The 27,406-nt window shown below is 37.5% G+C and overlaps 1 protein-coding gene across 2 annotated transcripts in view; it reads right to left on the reverse strand.

Annotated features, from left to right (window-relative positions):
• LOC145801484 (calcium-transporting ATPase 4, plasma membrane-type-like) overlaps positions 1 to 19,589 on the reverse strand; it is a 34,191-nt gene extending 14,602 nt beyond the window's left edge. The window contains exons 1-2 of one of the 2 annotated variants that reach the window (XM_082893179.1): positions 19,265 to 19,365; positions 1,393 to 1,434 (exon numbers count right to left, since the gene is read on the reverse strand). Coding sequence is in view for 1 of the 2 variants with exons in the window: in XM_082893178.1 (XP_082749304.1) it covers positions 19,265 to 19,438 (174 nt within the window). In the remaining variant the exon portion in view is untranslated. Of the gene's footprint in view, positions 1 to 1,392; positions 1,435 to 19,264 lie in introns of both variants that reach the window. The other variant, XM_082893178.1, reaches the window with a different exon arrangement.
• Between the last annotated feature and the right edge of the window lie 7,817 nt (positions 19,590 to 27,406).

Raw genomic sequence — 27,406 nt, forward strand, 5'->3', positions numbered from 1 at the left:
TTGGCCGCAGCATCGCTAATTAAAGCAGAAATTTCAATTGATTCACCATTACCTTTTTTCTTAAGCATGACGCTCCTTCGGCTCTCTTCCCTTCTGACTTCGGCAAATACTTCGCCAATGGATGGGAGAGGAGGTCTGCCAATAATTCTTCCTCGCACTTCATCGAACTCAATGTTGAGGCCGGCAAGAAACTTGTAAATACGGCTGTCTTCCACAGTTTTCTTGTGGTGGTTGCAGTCGTCAACCGATTTCCATTCGTATGTGTTGAAGATGTCAAGATCCTGCCACAACCTTTTCAACGAATTGAAATATTTGGTGACGGAATCATCTCCTTGACGAATCTCTCCCAACTTCAAATTTAATTCGAAAACTTGAGATTGATTTCCTAGGTCAGAATACATCTGACTAACATTATCCCACAATTCTTGTGCAGTAGTATAGCACATGTAATTAGAGCTTATATCCTCCTCCATGGAATTGACCAACCATGTCATAACCATGGAGTTTTCAGCGTCCCAATTGTCGAACAGCGGATCATTAACAGCAGGAGCCTTCTTGTCACCAGTGATGTAACCGATCTTTCCTTGCCCACGGATATACATCCGGACAGATTGTGACCAGCGGAGAAAATTATCACCATTTAGGCGGATGGTGGTGATTTGGACAGAGTGAGAGTTGGACGTTTTCACCGGAATGGCAGCGGCAGGGGTTGAAGTGGTTCCGGACGTGACTTCCGACATGGCTATGACGGTTTTAGGGCTGCTGTGTTTTTTGTTGCTCTGATACCAACTTAGAAAATATGAAGAAGAAGAACTCCGAAAATATGAGGAAGAAGGAATATATTTCTGTTATATTCAAAACTTCTTATCTTACAAGACCAAATGACACTCCTTATATAGGAGATATTACAAACATCATCATAACCCATTATATGCCACTTACATATTATATATTACCACTATCTACCACTATCATATTCTATACATGCCACTATCTACAACCAACACCACTATCATATTCTATACATACCACTATCTACCACCAACACCACTATCATATTCTATACATGCCACTATCTACCACCAACACCACTATCATATTATATGCATGAACACAATTTCCAGCACAAGGGAATAATTGACCCGGAATCGATTAGACAAACTCACCCGCACAAGGCCGTCAGTGACAAGGGAGATATCTCAAACAAGGGTACTAGTTGCATTATAATCCTCTAGCTCTAACGACTTTCCAAGAATGTCATCAAAACAAGATAATGCTTGATACAAAACTAGGGATAATCACTTATACTCGAACAAATACTTTTTCCAAAATGAAACAAGCAAAGCTTTCATCAAAATATTAGAACATAACTTTATTAAAAATACCACTCACATAGCTCTTCGGTTGTGGGGATTACAAGCAAGGATCCAAGGCCTACAAGTACATAATAAATCCGATTGAATGCATTTCAAGAAGACAAGAAGAGATATTTAAGGATGGATATGAAATGTATTCCTAAAACAAGCTTTGCATAAGTGTAAATGATTTCGGCATTTCTTTCAAAACTAAGTCAAGACAAAGCAAAACATGTACTAGAAGTTAAAACACTGTTTCTCATCTTGGAAAAACATGCTGGATACCAACCAGGTCTAGGCCGAGGTATGGTCCCGATGATCACATTCAGGGAAATGGAGTCTGAAAATTCTGGGTTTCTTTTTGAAGAACATGAATGCTAAAATCATAACTTCTTTATTCACAATCTGAGATTTCATGATATGAGTTCAAAAGCATGGACCTGGGTACCCGTACTTGAAAATCTTCTTGAAAACAAACACAAAACATGGAACTTGTTATAAACTTTCGGATCAAAACATGATTTTATTTCAAGAACACAAGAACATCATTTTCTCTTTCTAAAACCAACTTCAAATCAATGCATGACTCGTGAATCATGCTAGATCATGCAATGTGATAGAATAAACATAAAGAACAACAAGAATAAATCAAGAATCTAACCTCAAAACTTGGATCAAACGGTTCAGACTCTAAGGATCAAGCTTGCAAATCTACTTCTCTCTCAAAACTCCTTTTCCTCTTCCTAGAGCTTCTCTCTCCTTGAATACAAGGATGTGACAAAATGATATGTTCTCTCACTCTGCCGGCTGGCTTAACCCTCTGCTGGGACACGTGGCAACGACTGGTTGGCTCTCCTCAAGAAGATAACTGACTGACAAGACAAGAGCATGACAAAGGGCGTACAACAAGTAAGGTGATAAGGGCACTCTGACAAGGCAATGACCCCGGGTCAAGACATGGCTTCGGCAAGAAGGTTTCAATGATCTCGGCTAGGAAGGATAACACTTGGCCCAACTGTGCCACACCTCGGCCTAGATGTGCCACACCTCGGTCTAAGTCATACCAGTCCCGGAACAAGATCGCTAGGTGCAAGGATCAAGGATGCAGGATGTCTAAATGATAACATTTCGGCCTAGATGATACACATCTCGGCCTAGGTGAGGCACACCTCGGCCTAGATGATGACACCTCGGCCAATATGCCAAGGCGAAGGTGGGGGTCAACCAAAGTGGTTCTAAGATGGTCCTACATATAAGAGGTTCAAGGGTGTGACCTAGGCTTAACGCACCAAGCAAGAAACAAAGCATGCAAGCAACACTTAGACAAAACAAATCAGGGTCTGCAAGTGCAATTTAATCAAGACAAAGATCATGCAAATGCACGTAGGCATGACTAAGATAAAGTGAGGGTTGTTACAGTCAGCATAGACACGAAGAGTCAAGTCCGAAGAAGTAGATAACAGCAAACATTGCAACAAAGTGCTACGAAGATATCGTAGAGTACGGAGCAAGGCAGCCCAGTATGTGGAACGAGGAGCAGAAACAAACTGACTGAGAATGTGCACAGCATAGGAGATATTCGGACGAGCAAAGGTGAGATAAACAAGGCATCCAACCAACTCGCGATACACAATGGGATCCTTTAGAGGAACGCCATCAGAAACCGAAAACTTAGCAAGCAACTCAAGAGGAGTGTCGACAATTTTGTCATCAGTGAGATTGCCACAATAAAAAATATCATAGGCATATTTAGTTTGAGAGAGAAGATACCCAGTAGGAGAAGTAGCAACCTCAATACCAAGAAAATACCGAAGAGATCCCAAATCCTTCATCTTGAACTCCTGAAACAACTGATGCTTAACCTCCTCAATAGTACTATAATCAGAGCCAGTAATGATCATATCATCTACGTATAAGAGAAGGAGAACAATGCTAACAGAAGTGCGCCAAACAAAGAGAGCACAATCATGATGACTAGGATGAAAACCAAGCTGAAGTGCAACAGAGTGAAAACGCTCATACCAAGCACGAGGAGGCTGCTTGAGACCATATAGAGCACGGCGAAGACAACAAACAACACTAAGCGGGTGAGAGAGACCCGGTGGAGGGCGCATATACACTTCTTCAGCAAGATGTCATTCAGAAAAGCATTTTTGACATCTAGTTGAAACAAAGGCTAGTGATGGGCAGCAGCAACAGAGATAAGAGTGCGAACAGTAGTCATCTTGGCAACGGGGGCAAAAGTCTCATCGTAATCAATCCCATACTGCTGAGAAAAATCCTGGGCAACCAAACGAGCTTTGAACCTTTCCAAAGAACCATCAGAAAGAGTTTTGACCTTATAGACCCATTTACAGCCTACAATATTCTTGGCAGCAGGTAAGGGAACCAAATCCTAAGTCTGAGTGTTAGCCAAAGCAGTTAACTCGTCATTCATAGCAGCAATCCAATTGGGACCATGACAGGCTTCCTTGTAGAACCTAGGCTCAAAATAAGTACGAAGACAAGAAAGAAAAGACTGATAGGAAAGGGACAAACATGTATTACCAAAACCATACCAGTTCGGAGGATGACGGTCTCGCGTTGGAAAGCGATGTGTAGAAAGAGCGGGATCCAAAGAAACAGCTGGAGGGACAATAGAGCTAGAGATAGGCGAGCTCGGAAGTGCTTTGCGGCGCTGATAAACAAGAAGAGGAGCAGGGGAAGCGGGAGCGGGAGATGAAGTGGCTGGTGAGACAGTAGAAGTGCTAGGAAGAGACAAAGTAGAGACCTCAAGATCAGAAACAAACTCATCCGGAGAAACATCAGGAAGAAATGGGTCAATGTGAACCAATTCATCCTTGGTAATAGGGACAGGGGTGGAAGGTATAGTGCAGTAGGGTAGTTTTTCTAAAAAGGTGACATGCCTAGACACATAGTTTTTTGGTGGCAGGATCATAGCATCGATAACTTTTCTGATGAATGCCATACCCTAAAAGGACACATAGAACACAACGAGAACTAAGCTTAGAGCGTTCCCGTTTAGGAAGAAGCACAAAGCATGTAGAACCGAAAATATGAAGAAGAGAATAATTAGGAGTAACACCAAAAAGACGCTTATACGGAAATGAGCCTGAGAGAAGAGGAGTAGGCATCCGATTGAGAAGATATGTAGCAGTGAGCAAAGCTTCTCCCCAGAAAACAGAAGGGACACAAGATGAGAGTAACAAAGAGCGAGCGGTATCAAGGAGATGGCAATGGCGATGTTTGCGCTCAGTTTGACCATTTTAGGTAGAAGTGTCAGAACACGACAATTGATGGATAGTGCCATGAGTAGCTAAAAACTCCTCAAACTCAGATAAGTAATACTCACCCTCTAAATCAGAACGGACAACTTTAATGGTGGTGGAAAACTGAGTGCGAATCATGGAGTGAAAATTAGAATATAATTTGTAAAAATCAGATTTTCGGGTCATCAAATAAACCCAAGTAAACCGACTATAATCATCCACAAAAGACACATAATATTGCGAACCACCCTTGGTAACTATAAGGGAAGGATCCCAAACATCAGTATGAATCAAATGAAAATAAGAAGAAAAAATAGAACTACTTTTATTAAAAGGAAGAGCAGACATTTTAGTCAGTTTACAACCTCGACACTCAGAAATATCATCAATGGAAAAACTGCCTAAATGTCCAGGCCGAACTAACATCCTCAAACAGTCACTCGACAGATGACCTAACCTAGAATGCCAAATATAAAATAAAGAAGACTTATTGTTTAAACAGAAAGAAGACAATGCAGTAGAAGACACTTTTGGAGAAACATGCAAGTTGTCTAAGATATACAGTTTTCCAACTCTACACCTGATCCCAATCTGCCTCTTGGATACCCAATCCTACACAACACAATGAGAAGAAGAGAAAACAATATCAAAATCGGAATCAGATAATTGACTAATAGAAATAAGATTGAGTGAAAGGTGAGGCACATAAAATACAGGAGAATGAGACAAATGGGAAGAGGAAATAAAACCAATAGAGTGTACAGGCATAGAAGAACCATTGGTAGTAGTAATAGTGATAGAAGAAGAATGGGGGACATAATTACCAAGGAGAGATGCAATGGGGGTCATATGATGGGAACAACCAGAATCTAAAATCCACGAAGTGTGGATATTACTTTAAGAGGATGAACTAGATAAACCTAACTGAGTGGTAGTCATAGTGGAGGCCTGGGACGAAAGATTTGGATTAGCCACCATGAAAGACTTGAACTGCTCAAACATAGACTACATATTGGAAGACGGACCATTCTCAGAAGCTGGTGCAGAAAAGGTGGCAGATGAGCGAGATCCCGAAGATGGCGGCTTAGAGGATGGTGGACCAGACGAACGACCCCTGGGTTGCAAAAGTTTAGACAAGCATGTTTCTAATGACCTCGCTGACGACAGAAGCTACACTCATCCATGGAAACCCGAGGCTTGGGCTTACCAATAACCTGAAATAAATGAGATGGCGGGGTAGGCAAGAGCGGAGGAGTGACAAAAACTGACTGGGAGGCAGGAGCACCATGAGCCACCGTAAACTGAGTTTCTTCCGCAATAAGTTCATGGACAGCACTATCAACAGAAGGCAAAGAGGATCGATGAAGAATAGCTCCCCGAAGTGGCTCAAATTGATCACGAAGTGCCATAAGAAACTGAACAAGACGTTGTTTCTCCGGATACTTGGTATAACTGTCAAGTAACTACAAATCTAATGGTTCCATTAAAGCAAGCTGATCCCAATAAGTTGTCATCTCATTGTAGAACTCCTAAACGGGCTTATTTTTTTGACTAGCACTGCGAATAGACATCTCAAGTTCATACTGTTTTGCAAAGTTAGACTCAAGGCACATAATTTTCAAATAATCCCAAACTTGTTTAGAAGTAGAATACTTGAAAAAATTCATACCAATGGTAGTTTGAACTGAATAATGAAAACAAGTAAGAATTTGTGTATTTTCCTTATCGCATTTAGAAACATCAGTCTCAGTTTGTTTGGATTCCATAGGTCTAATAGTTACACCAATAACATAATTCCACATACCTTTACCCATTATAAAATTCTTCATTACATGAGACCAATAAGAATAATTATTACCATCTAACTTAGTGGTGATAGCTTTCAGTTTATCATCATCCATATTGCTATAACCAAATGACCCAGTGAAGTCAACGCAGAGGAGAGAGAGAGATAAACGATCAACACAGAATCAGAGATAATCACATGAATAAACAACTACAGTTTGGTGAAGTTGTTGACTCAAAGATCATCAACGATCGCAAGACTGGCAGATCAAGGGGTTTCGGATTCGTGACATTCAAGGATGAGACGAACCATGAACAACAGGGGCTGTGATACTGAGATGAGACGAACCACGAATCAAAGGGAAAAAAAAAAGTGCAAACCTGAAGGCTGAAGAGGGAAACGATGGTCGATGATGCTGTGAACAACAGACATAGACAAAAACGATGATTGATGATGCAAGAGAGAACCAGCGATTGACCTGCGATGCGAGAGAGAGCCAGCGATAGGCCTGCGAGGCGAGATGGACAAAAACGATGGTCGATGACCTGCAATGTGCAACTTCTGGTGCCACGAATAACCTAGGTTTGATCGTAACTTTGTTCTGCTACCATATTAACAGAGAATGAATAGGAATATTGAATATATCAAATCAATTAAGAATGATCAACTGAGTACAATTATATAGGCTAATAGAATAAAACCCTAACACCTAAAGGACTAAACTATCCTTAATGAACAATATAAACTACAAATTCACATTCACAATTGAAAGAACTGCAAGAATGTGGATTCGATGCACTTGAATCTATACCAAGATTTTCCCTTACAATTCAATAATATTGTTAGACAATCAGATCAAAATCTCATATTATTGCCATTCCATGAATATATTCTCAATACAAATATTAGAAACTACATTAGGGAACAATTAATTCTTCTGAGTTTACTGATAGAAATCCTAACTCTTACAGGGGATCATAGTGTGCCCAAATCTTTTCATATAGTGAAAAACCAGCAAAACATGGATCACTTCCATTACTCTTTCTGTCACGCCCCAAACTCGCCCCTAGAAGTTTGGCAACGAGACCGGCCAGTAATCCTAGATTACCACAGGCCTTGCTATACAAAACATAAATAAAAGGGCTTGCGGAAGAGAAAACAAAACACTAATAGTCCAAAGAGCTGTGCATTTATATGAACATACATTACATGCCAAAAATGTTAATTTACCCACTACATTACATCACATATAATCACAAGTCATATACAAGACATAGGCTCACGCCACATGTACAACCAAAACCAAGCTTCCTAACGGCCTTCTGGGCCTAGCCCCAACTCAGAGACACTAAAACACCGGGTAGGCTTCAAAACGTCGGCTCAGCTCGGACTCCGCCTAGGCTTGACTTCCAGAATGCTCACCTATAATACATAATTACAAACAATGAGCTAGAGCTCAGCAAGTAACATAACAGTAAAGAGGTTAGTGAATGAAGTCCGACATTTTCATAAGTTCACAATAAATCAATCATAAACATATATCAGTCATCAGTCATCATAAGAACATACGTAATGGCATACTCCACAGAACCTTTCATAACAGTCTATCAGTCAACAGTCTACGAGATCTCGTAACTAGTCATGGGCTTGTCCTTCCATGCCGTTCCCCATGACTCATGACGCATGGGCCTGCATGTTCCCGCCCCCATGACCCAACTATCTATGGATGCCATACTAGATTCGCAAATCAGGACATTCGTTCACGGAAAACATTCTCATTTCAAAGCATAGCATAACGTAATACATTTAAAACATAGTTCATAATAACATATCTTTACAGAAATGTTACTCACAGAGGGTTTCCGAAACCGAATGCACGGTCTTCAAATCTTGACCTGCAAATATTAACATATCACACATTTCTCAATACACATTATCATTGAATCCTGTAATTCATGCACTTCATTCTTTCCTTTACTTCATTTCATGTTCATAAGATGATAAATGATGCAATTAACATGTTAAAATCAAGTCTGCAACTTCTCCAAAATTTTCTTGAAAAGGCCTTCCCGCTCGAGCGCCACTTTGGCCGCTCGAGCGTACTGTAAAAAGTCCCAAAACTGCTGGGAGGCTGTTTTCACCGCTCGAGCGGGCTTCCCTCCGCTCGAGCGTACAGAGCAAAATCCGAATTTCTGGTTCTTCTTCCAAGCTTCATTCTCCTCTTTACAAAATCACTTTCCACATTTATGAAATCCAAGACCCAAAACACTTAAAACCCATCTTAAATCAACATCAAAACTTCAAATCAAAGCCCATATGGAACAATAGAAGATCAAATCTTGGAGTAAAATAGAAAATCATAAACTTGAGCATAAAAGCTTCATTTTGAAACATCCATGGAGGTTTCCTTCAAAAATGCCAATTAACCATAAATCATACCATTTTAAAGCCATGATCTTGTGTTCAACATGCTAAATACCACGAATCAACAATCAATTTCATGGAAATCTTACCTTAACCACTTAGTTTGGAGAAGATTTGAGCTTAACCCCTTTTCTCTTCTTCTTTCCCTTTTCTCACGAATTCTCCTCTCTCTCTCTCTTTCTAGATTTTTCTTTTCTTCTTTTTGAGTCAAAGAGTCAACATCCTTATCTATGTATAGATATATCACACAAAAACTAGAATTGTGCCATAATCTTGAGCCAAACATGACTTAGCGATTCAGACGAAATTCAGTCCTCAATTTATTTTCCCAAATGGTTCTAAAAATTTCCGGTATCACATAGGCGTGTTCAATTTCGTTTTTTGAACTCATTACGGTCATCAATTTCAGTCCCAAAGTTCTCATCTCAACAGATATTCTTCTAAGTTCAACAGATAATCTTCAATTAAATCATACTAACACTTAATTAATTACTGGTAATCATGGTATACGGTTCTGGGTCGTTACACTTTCATTGTGATATACTGTGTGTTGGCTATCCACTTTGCTAGTCACCTACTATTAAAACCTCACCTTTGAATGGTCAGTCAATATGCTAATTTACTAATACATCCATCACACCAAGAAAAAAAGGATCCATCCATTAGTCCAAAACAACTCTGATTTATAAACGCCTTTTATTCAAATCATGGTTTTCTTATTAGGCCTTGTAACTTTGTATTACAATTAAAAAATTCGGTGAGACGGTCTCCAATTTGATTAATGTTAGAATAGATGTCCTATATGGCAAGTGATTTTTATTGTTATTAGTGAGGGTACTGTTGCCATTGTGTTATTTTATCATTCTAACATAAATATGGACGGAAGTGAAGGGTATCATGTGAGAATATATTGTATATATGGCATGTTTGTGTATATTAAGAATTAGGCATAATATTAGGAATTAGGGATAATCTTTGTATTTCCTTTTTCAGTCATAGATTTAGGGCTATATAAATTGATGAATTATTTGTAAACATATACAATTGAATACACAATATTCTCCATAAACTTACATGGTATCAGAGCCACATTCGAAACCCTAGTCCTCATTTGAGTTCGAATCAACCATTTTGGTTCAGTCTTTGGTTCGTGGCCATCGATCGTACCTTCCTCTAACATCGCAGCCGTAGTCGGTTTAGTCTCTGGTTCGTGGCCATCAATCGTCCCTCCTTTCGAAATCGCAGTCGTGGTCACAACCCTTCTCACTCTCTGACGTCGCGATCGTGCTCCGATTGTCTCTCTCTGGTTCTGGAGTCGTGACACCGTGAGCTTTGAAGCTTCCTCTGATCTTTTCTGACTCCTCTCTCTCTACTCATGGTTGTTTGGTTTGGGTTAGTAAACTTAAAACTTATTTTAAGTTTATTATTGTTTGACCCTAGCACTTTCTAAATATTATAATTTTAACCCCTTAATTCTATAACCCTTGTTTCATTATAATGTCAGACACTAAAACCCAAGCTATCAAGTGCAAACTCATTGGTAACAATTATACCTATTGGGCTAGTGTTATGAAGAATTTTCTTCTTGGTCAGAAAAAATGGGGTTCTGTTTCTGGTTCTGTTCCTCGGCCATTGGACTCAAAGATGGAAGGATATCTGACTTCCTGTGATACTTGGGATTGCGATAATGCCCAAGTTTTGACCTGGTTTGATAATTCTGTGGATGACCATATTGGAATGATGTTTTTCTAAATACAACACTGCCAAGGAGGTGTGGGATTATCTACTGGGTGTTTATCAGCAGTTCAACTTTGCCAAGCGGTATAAGTTGGAAACAGCTATTTAGAGTGCTTGTCAACAGGATCAAACTATTCAGGATTTCTATATTGAGATGACAGGTCTCTGGGATCAATTGGCTCTCATGGAACCACCTAGTCTCAAGGTACTAGGCACTTATGTTGAGTTTCGGGAGCAAGGTCGTTTAATGCAGTTCTTAACAGCTTTTTTCCCTCAGTATGAGGCTATCCGTGGTAGCATCCTTCATCGGTCTCCTCTCCCCTCTATGAATGCTATTGTTCGTGAGCTCCTCTCCGAGGAAACCCATCTTAAGATGGCCAGGCAAACTCTGTCTCCATCTTTCTTCTTGGCTCCTACTCAGCCTCCTCTGCTGTCGAACACCCCACCTCATCAGTTTCAGGCCACTACAAAGCCCAAGAAGGGGCCACTAGCCTCTGATGAGTGTGCTCTTTGCCATCAGAAGGGCCATTGGAAGTACAACTGCCCCAAGAAGGGCCGTCAATTTGCTCAGTCTTCTCAGCCGTCTCAGCTACAGTTCCGAGGTCCTGCTCCGAGTACTTTTCGCCCTTCTGCTGCTTATACTGCATCTGCTCTAGCTTCTGATCCTGACTTGGCTTCCTTGCCCAGATTGCTCAGCTTCAGCATCTCTGGTCCACTTCTCCGTCATCTTCATCTGCCTCTGCTCTCACCTCTCTTCATTGCGGTTTACTTGGGTCCTCTTCAGGTATTCCTTCCTTTGTCTAGCTTTTTTATTCTAGTGCCTCTCATCATATGACTCATCACCTTTCCTTACTCCAAAACTATATCCCTCCTCCCTTTCCTATTACTATTAATACTGTTAATGGGTCGGGTATGTTTGTCCTATCTATTGGGTCTGTCTTACCCTCTGCCATGTCTGCTGTTACTATTCCCTCTGTTTTTTATGTTCCTCAACTATCTGTTAACTTACTTTCTATTAGTCAGCTTGATGCTTCTGGTTTTGATGCTGTCTTTTCTTTTTCCGTCTGTTGTATGTCGGATCAGGTATCCAAGAAATAGATTGGGACCGGCAATAGAGTTGGAGATCTCTATGTGGTGGAAAACCTACATCTTCCTTTGTCTACCTCCCCCGTTGCACTTTCATCTTTTCAGTTAGATTCTCAGTCGAGTCAGTTTTATTTATGGCATTCTCGTTTAGGTCATTTGTCTGTTGACCGCTTGCGGTCTTTAGCTCAATCAGGATTGTTAGGTAAAGTTTCTCCTAGTCAAATTAATGAGTATCGAGGATGTAAACTTGCTAAAATGACAACTTTACCTATTAATAACACTACTTCTATTTCCACTTCCCCTTTTTTCTCTTGTACATACTGATGTCTGGAGACCTTCTCCTGTCTCACTAAAGGGGGTTCTACGTACTATGTGTCCTTTGTTGATGATTGTACCCGCTATACTTGGGTTTATCTTATGGCTCATAAATCTGACTTTTACTAGATATATCGTACCTATCAGTCTATGATCACTACACAGTTTGGGACCACCATTAAAATACTCCGGTCTGACTTGGGTGGGAAATACTTTAAAACTGAATTCTGTGAGTATTTGGCTAAATTGAGAACCATTCACCAAACCTTCTGTACTAATTCCCTTGCTCAAATGGTAGTGCTGAGCGTAAATACCATCATCTCCTTGAGATAGCTCGATCTCTCCTTGTTTCTGCCTCTGTTCCGACACCATTCTAGGGTGAGGCAGTTCTTACCGTTGCTTTCCTCAATCGCATGACGACTTCCCTACTCTCCGGTCAATCCCCTTATGAGGTTCTATATTCCCAACCTCCCAATTATTCCCTCTGTCTTTGGGTCTGCTTGTTTTATCCTCCTTCCCCCTAAAGATAGGACCAAACTCAATGCCCGATCTGTCTTGTGTGTCTTTTTGGGTTACAGTCTTACTCATAAAGGCTACCGCTGTTACGATCCTGTCTCTCGTCGCCTTTATGTATCCTGTCATATTGCCTTTCTCAAACGTCTGTCTTACTTTCAGCTTCTTCCTCTCATTGCTCCCGTTTCCAAAGAGGATTTGGTTCACATTGACCCATTTCCTTTTGACGTCCCATCTGATAAGTACATCTCCACTGTTCCTCTTGAGGCCATTCCTACTTCTCCATATTTATCACCCATGGCTCTTTCTCCTCCTTCGGCTTCTTCTTTCCCTTCGTTGTTGGTCTATTCTCGTTGCTAGGCTCCTCCACTACCAATTGTCTCTACTCCTGTTGCTGCTCCTTCTACTTCTAACGACTCTGATCCTGCTGCACACCGATATCCTACTTGTGAGCGTCGTCCTCCAAACAGGTTGGATTGGTCTAATACATACTTTTTTGCTTCTTGTCGTACTTTTTTGTCTGTTATTCATTCTTTTTTAGAACCTCAGTCTTACACGGAAGCCTATCAGGATCCTAATTGGGTTCAAGCTATGGAGGATGAGTTGTTTGCCTTAGGAGTTGGTTCCTTTGCCTGCTAACAAGAATTTGGTTGATTGTGAATGGGTCCATAAAGTCAAGACTCATTCTGATGGTTCTCTCAAGCGCTACAAAACTCGCTTGGTTGCCAAGGGTTTCTCGAAAGAGTACGGTATTGATTATGAGGAGACATTTGCCCCTGTTGCGAAGATGACTATTGTCCATACCTTGATTTTTGTTGCTGCTACTCAACATTGGCCTCTCTATCAGATGGACGTTAAGAATGCTTTTCTTAACGGTCATCTCACTGAGGAGGTCTACATGCGTCCTCCGCTTGGCCTTCTTCACTCCTTTGGCCAAGTTTGTCATCTTCGACGTGCTCTTCATGTTTTGAAACAGTCTCTTCGTGCTTGGTATGATCGCTTTCAGACTATTGTTACCGAGCTTGGGTTTTATCCTTCTACTTCCGACTCTGCTTTGTTTATGAGGCATACCTTGGCTAGTTTTGTTGCTCTCCTACTCTATGTGAATGATATGATCATCATTGACTTTTCTGCTATCTCTGAGGTTAAGCAACATCTCTTCCGCACCTTCGAAATGAAGGATCTGGGTCCATTGCAGTATTTTCTTAGTATTGGGGTTGCCTCTTCTCCAAAGGGCTATTTTCTATCTCAGGCCAAGTATGCTAATGAGGTTATTCACCGTGCCGGTCTTACTGATACTAAGGTTTCTGATACACCTATTGAGCTTAATGTGAAGCTCAACTCTATTGATGGTGTCCCTCTGGATGATCCCACTTTCTATTGCGAGCTTATGGGTTGTTTAGTTTATTGATTGTCACTCGCCCTGATCTTGCTTATGCTATTCATGTGGTTAGTCAGTTCGTTTCTGCTCCTCGCTCTACCCATTGGGCTGCTTTGGTTCGCATTCTTCGCTGTCTTCGAGGTACCATCTTTCAGGGCCTACTATTGTCCTCTACTTCCTCTTTAGACTTGGTCGCCAATGTTGATTTTGACTGGGCTGGTGATGTTAATGATCGCAAGTCCAACTCTAGTTTCTGTATATTTCTTGACGATTCTTTGATCTCTTGGACAGGTAAGAAACAAACTGTTGTTGCTCGCTCTACTGCCGAAACTGAGTACCATGCTATGGCTTATGCTACTGCTGAGTTTGTTTGGCTTCGCTGTCTTCTCTCTGATTTGAGTGTCCCTCAGTCTTCTCCGACCTCTTTCTATTGTGACAACCACAGTGCTATTCAGATTGCCCACAATATTGTCTTCCATGAACGGACGAAACACATTGAGATTGATTGTTACTTTGTCCAGCAGCATCTGCAGTTTGGCTCTATCTCGCTTCCTTTCGTCTCCTCGACTTTACAACTTGCGTACTTCTTTACAAAGACTCACACTACCGCTTGGTTTCAGTTTCTTCTTAGCAAACTCTCAGTGCTTTCTGCTAAAACACCTTGAATTTGAGCGAAAGTGTGAGAATATATTGCATATATGGTATGTTTGGAATTAGACATAATATTAGGAATTAGGCGTAATCTATGTATTTTCTTTTTCAGTCATAGATTTAGGACTATATAAACTGATGAACTATTTGTAAACATATACAATTGAATACACAATATTCTTCAGAAACTTAAATATCATATAGAACCCTAATCCCTATTTGTATAAAACTCTTTATTCTCCATCTTCTATCATTCTATCTCTAACCCTAATCTTACATATTTTACATTTCAACTTGGTATTAGAGCGCTTCGATCCTGCTGTAGAAGGACCTCTTAGACTCTATATATTTTTGCAAGGTGACAACATGTGCGGAGGTCATCATCCATACAGATGTCGAGGTGTGACGAATACACCATTCAACTTGTCTCCATCTTTTGGTGATTATAATGATTTTTCTAGAATTTTTAAAAATTGTTTGATGTGGTTTTTTTCTTTTCGAAGTATTTTCGGATATTTTGGGCTGAATTTTTCAATCCAGCAATTTGAGCCCTACTCGACTGTTTTCTTCATCAAAACCTCTTCTATGGGTGCCAACTTACCCCTAGTGTACTTCCCTGAACTTTATTTGTTGATTTGGTGAGTTATGATCGTTTGATTAATCCTTCTAGGGTTCAACTAGTTCACTTTATTTGCTGTTTCAGATTCAGTAATTAGTTGCTTCTTCTTTGGTTGAGTTTGGTAGTTCAATTCATCCCCCTAAGGGTTCAACTGGTACCCATCTTGCTGGTTGTGGTTCAATTGTTGATTATTTTTCTATTTGCCGTCTGTATCCTATTCCTATCTGGTTTCATGGCTGAATCAAAACCTCTAGTTCTCAAGGATGATGATTTGCCCAAATCGAATACTTAAAAAAAAACTGGATGGGCTGAATTATTTGGGCAGGTACAACCTTCAATGTTGTTGATAATCACTGTGAGAATAGTCGGGGTGTTTGTTTGGAAGGATTGGAGGAAGGGGGGCGGGATTGGACTCCATGTTCAATCTACCATAGAGTCCATTGTTTGGTTAAAAATTTGTAGGACGTATTAGGAGTCCTACCGGATTATGAATCCCATATATGTTGGACTATTGTGTCCTAGGATGTGGGATAGAAATGGTGGGATTGGAATCCCATGGGGATTAAGTTGCAAAATGACACATTTACTCTCCAAATATTTGATTTCATTATGTTGTATTTAATAAAATAAAATATAATATAATATAAAAATCTCAATTAAAAATAAAATAAAATAAATTTATTTAATTTTTATTGATGTTTATTTACTTAATTTTTTAAATAATTTTTATCTTAAGTTTTTGTTGATATTTTATTTAATTTACATTTTATTTAATTTATATTTTATTTCATTTCATTATTTAATTTTTATTGATTTTTTATTTAATTTTTATCATTTAATATTTAATATTTTTTAAAATAAATTTTATTTTAAAAATAACATAAATTTTTATTGATGTTTTATTTATTTAATTTAGTTTATTAAAAAATAAGTTTATTTAATTTTTATAAAATAAAATAAAATAATTTTTTATTTAATCTACCCAAAAATAATTAAAATATTAAAGACAAATTTAGTATTGTTGTTACTAACTAAACAATTGAAAATTGTAAAATAGTCTATTAAATATTTGTCCTTCTTCATAATATTCCAATCAAACATTATATTCAATAGAATAGTCATTTATAAACATTTAATCCCATGATAAAACAAACCTGGAGTACACATCATTTCCAACCAAATAGTCCAGGGACCATATATCCCAAGATTAATGGTTCAATTGATTATAATTCCCCCTTATCCAGTCCGTCCAAACAGATGTAACCAGATACAAAGAAATGATATAGCAAGGGGCTTAAAACCCTATCCAAATGTCCCTCCTGATAAGAGCATAGTCAGACATTTCTAGATCTACATGAGGAGACATACACCATGTCCATAGAAGCATGATTAGAAAACATTGAAGTAGAATAATGCAATTTGTACATCTTTTTATAAGAATGCCATTGACGTGTCGCAAGAATCATGGTCAACTTAACAGGCAATTGTAACATCCTCTCCCACCCTGTAGCACTCAATCAATAGCCTACTTCTACAAATCTCAAACCCATTGCAAATGAATGCTCAAAGTTTCACAAAGTACAAGATCCTCCTCAAGATAAGTGATGGCCAGAGCATCCCAACATTAACCCTAAGGCTTCATTTAGTGATAAAAAATGGTAGGGGAAAAGAAAAAAAAACTAAGGCCTTCTTTGGTTTGTGTTTCTCAAAAATTTTTGGGAAAAATTCTCTACAAATAAATTTTCAAAAGTAATCAAACCAAACAAATTTTCTCAAAAAAATTTTCCAAAACTTGTTTGGTTTACAAGTTTTCCAAACAAATCTCTCTCTCATACACATCAAATCAATCACTTTTTCCAAAACTCTCTCAAAATAATTTTCCAAAATATCTTTTGAAAAAAACCAAACCAAACAACTTTTCGTACTTTTTATCTCTAAAACTCATCTCCCAAACTCAAACCAAACATACCCTAAATGTTTTCCTTCATATTTTCCTACTACTCAAATAGAAGTTAAATTGAAAATTTTCTAATGGAAAGAAATCAAGAGAGAGACTTTGGAACACAACATCTAAAACTAAAAAACTAACCCATTTTCATCATATTTTGTTTCGTCCTTGTTTCCCTTGATAATTGAGCAATCGAAACTGATTTCCTTTGCATTTTCTTTTCCATTTCTTCACATTGGACAGAGGGTTTGGTGAGAAAAATAAATAAATGAGAAGATAAAGAACTCTCATAACTTATTTGGATGATTGAGGAGGTGAGAAATGATGAAAAAATGAAATAAATGGAGGCAAAAAACAAAAACAAAATAATAATAATAATAATAATAATAATAATAATAATTGACAAGATTTGATAAGCAACGGAATTTAATGTACGTAAAATTTTCACAACATCAAAAATGCCCATCTAAATACAAAGCAAAGAAAATAAGAAGATACGTTTATCATTTTTATTTCTTGTTCTTTTTGGGTAAGCGTTTTACAATGAAGTTCAACACACATACATACCCAAGAAGCTAAGACAAACACAAACCCGTGCCAAGTTGGACATACTGCCACCCATGTGGCATTCACAATACACGTCAACAGCCGGCAAGAGAACAAGTTAGCAGCACACGAAGTATAACACATGCACTATACAGCACATATACACTCATCAAGCCATGACGCAATCAACTGACCCTTTGAAGCTGGTTGTACAACATGACAGAAACTGTGGGAGAAATCCTGCCCAAAAAACTCAAAACTCCAAACTGGTTAGTCATAACAACCAACCAACGCCCCACTCGTCCGAGCACCACTCCCACAGCCATGTGAGAGGCAATACACATCATCTACATCTGCACCAACCACGAGAATAATGCAATAAATAAGTGAAATGGCGACAATCTACACTCCCCAACTTCCTCTCCCTCTCCGTGTCAAGATACAATTACACATCTAAAAATAGACAAGCAACTCCATCACCACCGAGGACAAGCATTTGATGCCATTTGCCAAATACTAGCTGTCAGCTGCACAACCAGCATCCAAGAAGGTTAAGACAGAACCAACTTCTAGCTACTTCCCTATCAGCTCATGACAGGGAAACCTCAAAATCATTCAGAGTACCAAAGATCCTCACAAAATCCTCATCATCCAAACAACAACTGACACCCAAGATTCTAGCAGAGTACCGTGACACATCCCACAAAAAGCCTTGACCCTCCGCTCACCAAGAGAACCACACAGAGCTATGATGGTGCCACTCACATAGCACTAGGTTTGAAAAAGCAAACCGGCACCACAGAACAGGCAAAGGAGCAAGAGTAGAAAAGCAAAGTGTTTAGGGCTCTGCACCCCAACCGAACCAAAAGATGAAACAAGAAGCCACAAGGGTAAAACGAAAGCATTCCCAAAGGTACTTGAGGTAATATCAGGAGAAGGGGGCACAAGGAGGTTCTCTATGGAAAAAGATGGGCATAGAAAGCCCAGTGATGGTGCATCTCATCATTCCAGGTTTGGGGTGGAGATCCCACAAGTGTCTAATCTAACTTAAAAGGGGTCGTGCCTGGGTTATCATCAAATAATACTAAAATCACGTATTTTCACTCTAAGAATTGTGTTTTCCCATTTGAAAGTACTGATTTCATTTTCCAGATCTGGAGCTGTCTCCGAGTCTGTAGCTGCTGCTAGGTCAGAAGGATCAGCCGTGTAATAAGAGGTAGTATTTGTCTACGAGGTTATCAGACTGAGCTCCGAAGTGAGTCCCCTGCGGGCATCATACTGATTGGCCCCATTCGTGTACGTATGTCAAAAAGCGGGATACCCTCTAGCCTGTGTTAACTGTTATCAGCTCTAGAGAGTTCAAACTGACTTCTCTTTGGTTAATTTTCAAACTTTTTTTATTTTTTATTTTTCTTGTTTGTTCATCCAAACAAAATGGTGAGAAACCATAATCTTATCATTTATATTCTTGACTAGATTCACCAAAAAAGGGACTATTCCAAATTAAAAATGCAATAAATTATGCAACTCCAACTTGAATTTGAAATTTAATTTGTTCTTGGATTGTTTTCAGTTGTTGCAAACAACAGTACTTGATGATTAATTTGACATCATTACACACTCACTACACTAACCTGGTTTCTACGTCGCATGGCATCTGCTTCGTGTCTCTTGCTCAGGTTTGCTGTAAAACGAAACCTCCTTTTAGGATTCCTCACCACTCGGCATAATTTCCTCCATCTCTCCAAAACTTCTTCCGATGGGTTTTTCGGCGGAACTTGAAAATTCTCCTTCAGATACTCCTCCATTTTCAAAATCGAATGATAACCAGTTATCCTCCTCTCCTCTCCTCTCTCTCTCTCTCTCTCTCTCTCTCTCTACTGTGAAGCAAGATGAAAAAGGAACACGGCGGCTGGACAACGAGACAGAGAGAGAGAGAGAGAGACAGAGGAATCTCCGACGAAATTCTAGGAGGAGGTAAATTGAAACCAGCAACATTTCACTAAGCTTTTCTCAAAATTTTATTTTTTTATTTTTTTATTTTTCGTATTTTATTATTTTTATTAATTTTTTTAATATTTTAAACAATTTTTTTAATTTTTAAATATACCTAACATAAATATACTTAAAAAGTAAAAAAAAAAATTAAAAAAAACCGTTTAAAAATTCACTAAATACCAAAAATATAAAAAAAAAAACGATAATTTAGTATATTTTTAGGTATTTATTAATTTTTAAAAATATTTTTTCATAAATTTTTTACTTTTTAGATACGTCTAAGTAAATTTTTCATATTATTTTCATAAAATTTTTTTCATTACCTCTAACTTTTCTCAATTGAAACGGAAAAATTAGTATGAGCTCGTTTAATATAAAAAAGCGAAAGACTTTTTTTTTTTTTTTTTGAGAGTAAGATAAAATAAAATTTTTAATTTAATAAAATAAAATATTATATTTAATTCATAATTATTTTATTTTTTTCTTATGAAAATTTAAAAAAATCAAAAAAATTTATTCAAAACAAGCCTTTTTAATTCAAAATTAAAATAATTAAAAAAATAAAAATAAAAAAGTGAAAAAATTAATTCATATTCCAAACGAATTGGTTGTGAAAAGTCCCTTAATACATTTTTGTAATGGATGTTGACGAAGGACATGCGGATTGATTTTAAATGATGGGAGTCCCGTGATACAATTTTTTTTTAAGTTGAAGGGCACATTATTTATATATGTTATATTTATATATCATTTTATCATTTTACATATTTAATTAGGAGTGTGAATTCATTCGATGGGATACTTAAAATAGAATTTTTAATTTTGAATTTATAATATATATTTTTTATGTTATTTAAGTTTCGTTTGATATTTTTTGATGTTATTTAAATTTCGTTTGATATTGATTAATATAACTAATTTTTTTGTATTAGGACTTTTTTAGTCTCGTTTGGTTCAGATTTTTTGACTTATTTGACTTTTGTGAGAGAAAAAATATAATAATTATGAGTTGGATGTAATATTTTGTCTTATTAACTTATTTAATCTATTTTGTCATTTTGTATTTTTTTAATCCCAAAATGATAAGCCAAACCAAGGTTTAAATGAACACTTTAAAAGTGTTCAATTCTTGTCTATTTTTATTTTTTATTTTTTTTTAATAGAGAAATTGATACTTCGCGTAAGAAGAAAAAATCACTTGGCAAAAAGAGAGAAAAAATTCATGTTTTCCTTTTGGATAGAGAAATTAACACTTGGCCCAAGAAGAAAAAATCACTTGGCAAAAGTAGAGAGAGAAAATTATCTTTTCCTTTTGGATGGTAAAATTGATGCTTAGTGCAAGAAGATAAAGTTACAATATCTAAGAGGGAAAGAGAATATTATATGGTGTGTATATTCAATATTGTGTTGAATAATTATGTAATAATGTATACAAGACTCCTTTATATATGAGGTGAGAAACCTAAGTATAGTAATAAATATAATATGGTAGGTATGATAGACAGAATTTTATAGTTACTATATATAACACCCCTTCAAACTCAAGTAGGAATAAACATGAAATAAAACTAAAAAATTAAAATAAAAGGCAAATAGATTACAAAGTCCGAACGGGAGTGCAAAGGTGCTTGAGATGGATTAGAGGCTGGAACTAATGCTGGAAGACAGTTTATGGTCTTGTCAGGCCATTGTAGGAACTAGCTGGAACTAATGCCTAGACAACTTAAGGTTGCGTCGGACCATTGTAGAAACTGACTAGAATCAATGTCAGGACAATTTAAGGGGTTCTGCCAGGCTATTGTAGGAACTGTCCAAAATCAATGTTGAGACAGTTTAAGGGATCATGCCAAACCATTGTAAGGAAGCAATGGATGTTAAACTAGCAAACGTGGCACACGCGTAACTTATAATGTTGTGTTGAACGATAATGGCAATATATGACATTGTGCGCCATGAGGCGACTTATGAAAAAGTGTGCCAATAGAGTAAATTAGGTAGTGTGCCAATAGAGTAAAGCTTAGGTGATGCGCCATATGGGGCAGCTTGGGTTGTACGTCACAGGGGCGACTTGGATTGTGTGCTAAGGGATGGCTTGAGTTGTGCACCACGGGGACAACTTAGGTGGTTCATATGGTATATCACCATACTTACCATGATATATGTATAATACCCCTCCCCTCAAACTCAAATATGATTAAAGATAGAAACCTATTTGAGGTTGAGGCAAAGGAAAAAACATAGTAGAGTAGAATGAAGATTTTCACAGGATATATAAATAGAAAACTTTTTTTTTATTTAAAAAAAATATAAAAACAATGAAAATAGAGGCAGGAGTGGTGTGACCGAGGACATGCCATTTCAAAAGTTGGCAAAAAAAAAAATGGAAGAAAAGAAGAAAAAGATGTTCAAGAAGTAAATTGGAATGAAAATGATAATAACAATAATAATAATAATAAAAAATAATAATTAAATTGAGAAAGAAAATGAGAGAGAAAGGCAGTGAGCCCGAGAGAGAGAGAGAGTTTGTAGAGATAGGTTTCTCAAAACCAAGCAATAGAAAAAAAAAATAAAAAAAAATAAAATTGTGCTCTGAAGAGAGACTTTGGGAAGGAAAAACAAAAAGGTCAAGGAATGGATTGAGTTGAGGTTCGGCAGGTAGCTAAGGCAAGCTTGACATTTGTTGGTGAAGTGAAATTATTAGATATTTAATCTGACTCTAATACCAAGTTACAATATTTAAGAAAGAGAATATTATATTATGGGTGTATTCAATATTGTGTTGAATAATTATATAACAATGCGTACAAAACTTCTTTATACAAGAGGAAAGAAATTTTAAGTATTTAACAAAGAAAATTACTTGACAAAAGAAGAGAAATAAATTTATAGGCACTAGTAAAGTGTTCCCTTTTAATAATGGTATAGATATTGTATTAATCAGTAAAATGTACTTAGAGAGAGAAAGCAATAGACAGAAAGCCATTGGTGTTCTTCCTCAACATAGTTGTCGGTAATCAAGTAGTCGTCGACTCGGCCATCGTTCCTCACCATTGTGGCCAGCAATTTAATCATCATTCCTTATATGTTCAGCACCATTGTCGATGATCTAGTCTGTAGTTCATGATATGTCCATCGTATTGAATCTATCTGTGATCAAGGCTATCAATTTACATTGCTTTGTCTCTGTTGCTTTACTTTGATGAATCATTTACATTTGTTATCTGTGGGGACATATTTTGAGAGTAATTCCACGTGGCTAAGGTGACACCGAAGTGTCAGCCGAGGTGCCACGTGACTTGGTCATGCTGCCGAGATGATCTCGGCTAGGTCGAGGTTATCTGCAGAGATACTAGAATCTGAGATAAGCAGATAAGGGACAAGAGTTCTAGAATAGGGGAAGATCTTAGTCTGGATAAGGATAAGGCTCAAGGAGAGTTTATCCCTATCTAGCTGAGGGTCCAGGATAAGCATTGAGCCTGAGTCCATTGAAGTGAGGTTTCTAAAGAGATCAGGTCACTGCTGGTTATAAAAACAAGGCACCCTCGTGAGTTTAAGGTATGTTTTTATTTGTGAAGTTTGTTTTTGTGAATTTTGAGTACAATTTGCTATTTGTGAGAGATATTGATTACTAACTTGATCGTCGGAGTGCCCCTGGGTGGACAAACCACCACCGGATTCTCATCTTCTTGTTACAAATTGTTGAGCTTAATTTATTCTGCCAATACTCTCCAGCTAAGTCCCCCCTTCGGTTGTGTGGTCAAAAATCAACACCCACAACAGAGCCCCTCATAACAGAGTACGAAGCAATGTGCGTGGAGATGGATCCAAGTTGGATGGACACCATAGTTGTGTTTCTCATGTCACGACCTACTCCCCGTACCCAAGGATTAAGTATCGTGATGGCCAGTAACTGAAGTTACCTACGGCCAGTTCTTGAAAAAATAATAAACGCGAGTGGAAATAATATTTAAGTGATGTTACCAAAATAATCATCAGAGGTTTTATTTTTATAACAAAATTTATTGACCAAAAAGGCCGATATTTATATATGAAGAATAGAATTATAAATACTATAAAAGTATTATGTGTGTTTATTCCGCAGCCCTATGTCTAAGACTCTCCAAAAGCTATTTTTAAATTGCATTGTTTCTTAAAAATTGGTAAACAGTATAAGCACATGGCAGAGTGAGAAAAATTATACCAAGAACATAATTACCATGGATAAGCTTTAGGCTTAAAATAGATAAAAATAGAATATTTTTCTATTAGAGTAAATAAGTTGCTCATATTATAACAGAAATCCATTTCAAAAATCATATGATATTATACGAAAATATATAACCATAACCACGGTGCAGAACAGAACAGAGGTCAATGGATTCATGACAATACAGAGATACGGATTCAAGAGGTGGCTCATACGGATTTTAGAGGTGGCTCCCACAATAGTGTAGCACTTAACTCCACATAACACTTTGCTCCACACAGAACGGAGATCAATAGATCCATGACAACAAAGGGCCACAAGGTGACTAATCAGAAGCCAATGGTTTATCTAAGTTCTCCAAGGCATAGGACTCCCGTGGTGGTACTTACAAAACATAATTGTTTATAAAATCATTGTCAAATAATTATTAAAAGTTAAACAAATATACCCATGGATTTCAATTAAAGCAAATAGGGGTCAGAAAATAATCCATGTAATCGAGATATTAATATAATTTATAAAACACAAATTGTGTAAAATAAATTATGGTAACTCAAAACGTATGTAAAATATATTATGGTGACTCAAAGTATAATATAACTCACCTTATTGTTAATTCTAGCTTTTTATTTACTGTTCACTGCGACTTACTAAATACTTATAAAATAATTAAAGAGAGAAGTGCCGAAAGAGAGAGAAAAAGAGAGTTTGGGATGTGATGATGATGCACACAGTGAACATCCCTATATATATAGGGGAGAAGGTGCGATTAGCAAGAGAATTGGGGGGCACGCATCCTTCTTAGTACAGAAAATGTTATGTTTTAGTGTATTTCGGTCTAGGTAAAATATAGAGAAAAATATAATAAAAATACCATAATACTCAGAAAATAATATAAAGTAAAAATTATTTTTTTGAAATCATTTATTAAATAATACTAATATAAAATTTAAGGGGCAACTTAAATTTTCGGGTTATTACACCTCAGAGATGATAGACTGCCAACAGACAAAAAAAAAGCACACTAGACTTGATTGAAGTCGGCCAGGTTTTATTTGTCAGTAGAAGGCCATCTCTACAGAAAATCTTTCACTGGACCCCTTCTGAGGTGTGTGCATCCATCCCAGGTAGAGGACTTTCAACATGAGATCCATGAGAGAGTATGTAAGAGCCATGCTAAGGGCAGATCACTTGCTCATAGGATCATATCTTAGGGATACTAGTGGCCCTACATGCAGAAGGGTGCTGAAGCTTATATGAGGAAGTACGAGAAGTGTCAAAGGTTTGCATCTTTGATACACCAGCCAACTACAGATCTGAATCCAATATCTAGTCCCTAGCCATTTGCCCAGTAGGGCACAGATCTTTTTGGGCAATTCCCCAAGCAACTGGACAAAGGAAGTTCCTGTTGGTGGCAACTGACTACTTCACAAAGTGGGTCAAGGTTGAACCCTTGGCTAAAATCCGAGATGTGGATGTAAAAAACTTCATCTAGAAGAATATAATCATCAGGTTTGGGATTCCAAGAGCCATTGTATAACACCCCCAAAATAATACAATAAATACAACCCAAACATGTATCAATAACAGTATGAATCAGAGTAAATAATCCTTTCATTACATGATTTTAATAATACAAAAGAGTTTAACATAATTGAATGCCCTATTGGCTTACATCTTTCCAAGCCTTGACTTGGTTACACAAAAAGGTGACTACCTCATACATATTTAGTCCTAGGCTTTACAAAAATATACAATTTAAATAAAGAAGCTCTTGCTCTCAAAATATCCCTCCAAGCTATTGCCTTGGTAAAAGTAAGTCACGAACACCTGAAAATGTTATTCCCAAATAGGGTGAGTTACAACCCAGTAGAAATCATCTAGCACAATATATGAAACTTAACAAATGTATGAGTACACTATGCATACACAATGTCAATGATAGGGACATCCACAAATTTTATAGTTATAAGGTACCAATTTCCATTCATTTCATTACATGGACTGGTTTTGTCGTCTCTTTAACAATTCCAATGAGACTTCAACTCATTAGTTCTACAATTACATCATCAATGTACAAACACTTCAAACTTTTCTTTTACGAAAATTTCATCTGTGGACAACTGTCAAACGGGACCCATGTAAACGTAGGCTATACAAGTACTACATTTACCATTTTACAGATATTTCGTCCGCGGGCTAGGCACCCATGTATAATTTCGGGACTTTCACCCAGAACACTCCAACCAACTTAATTATAATGGAGTCCATCCCTTTTCTCCTCCCAAACAATCACTCATACATATGCAATGTATACAAATACAAAATCAAACAATGGAGTACATCCCTTTTCCACTCCCAAACAAACATACATATACAATGTATATAAATACAATCATATTTAATGACAACTATCAAAAGACTAGTTTCAATTTGCCTAATCCACATGTCATTTCTACAACAATCAAAACTATCCTTCATCGATAGCCCAATACAGATATTTCTAAACAGATATACAATCTCTATAACAGATAATCCATCGAATTCTGATGGGTGAGTGATTAACAAATCCAACTACACTATTCATTTATACTTTTCTCCAATTTCACATTTCTCATATCAATTTCATTATTTATATAAAATAATTAATCAAGGTATGTTAGGGCAAAATCCCTTATTTTCCAAATCTCAATCCAAAGGTCAAAATCAACCATTTTTACACATGTTAATCTCATTCCCACAACCCACATTCATTTATTTCATGTTCAATAACAATCCCACATTCCATGTTATACCCAAACCCTAGGTTTGCTTACAACACTCTCAAACCACATCATTGTTATACAAGACACAAATAACTAAGCTAAATATCATATGAAGGTGTAGAAAAGATCCCTACCTCAAAGGAAGAAGATGAGTCAAACAAGAGAGAAATCCCAAGAACGTCGAAACCCACTTCTATTCAGATCAAAATGTAGATCTTGACGAGCTCTACCTTTTTCTCAAAGGCACTAGGGTGAAAAGATCAATGAATCTAGATGAAATCTTAGAGATAAGGTAAATTTTAAAGAGAGAGGCTTAAGAACAAGCTTTTTGGAAGTTTTAGAGAGAGAGAGAGAAAAAATAAAAAGTGATTCAAAATGTCATATTCTCGGATTGTTATACACGCACCGCTCGAGCATCAGACAGAAGGTTCTACTCAAGCGTGAAAGTTGGCGCTTGAGCGTGAAATGTACATTTCTAGAAGTTTTGCAGATGAAGGTCCCCGCTCGAGCGTAGGACTGGACGCTCGAGCATCCAATGCACTTTCCCAATATTTCAAAACTGCAAAAGAAATGCTGAGAATTGGCAAATCCTGCTCGAGTGCAAGAATGGCCGCTCGAGCGGAGAAGCAAAATTTGTGAAGCCGTCTCGAGCGCAAGAACGCTCGTTCGAGCGGAAGAGCCAAAATCTAGGCAACAAAAGTTTGGAAAAACAAGCAACCAGCCTATCCCAAACGCGTAACCACAACCCGATAACCAAAATAAAGAGAAAGACAAGGGAAAAAGATATGAATAACTATTCAAAACCA

This window comes from Camellia sinensis, chromosome 10 (assembly GCF_055761805.1).
Source record: "Camellia sinensis isolate YWXY chromosome 10, ASM5576180v1, whole genome shotgun sequence".
Classification (NCBI taxonomy): domain Eukaryota; kingdom Viridiplantae; phylum Streptophyta; class Magnoliopsida; order Ericales; family Theaceae; genus Camellia; species Camellia sinensis.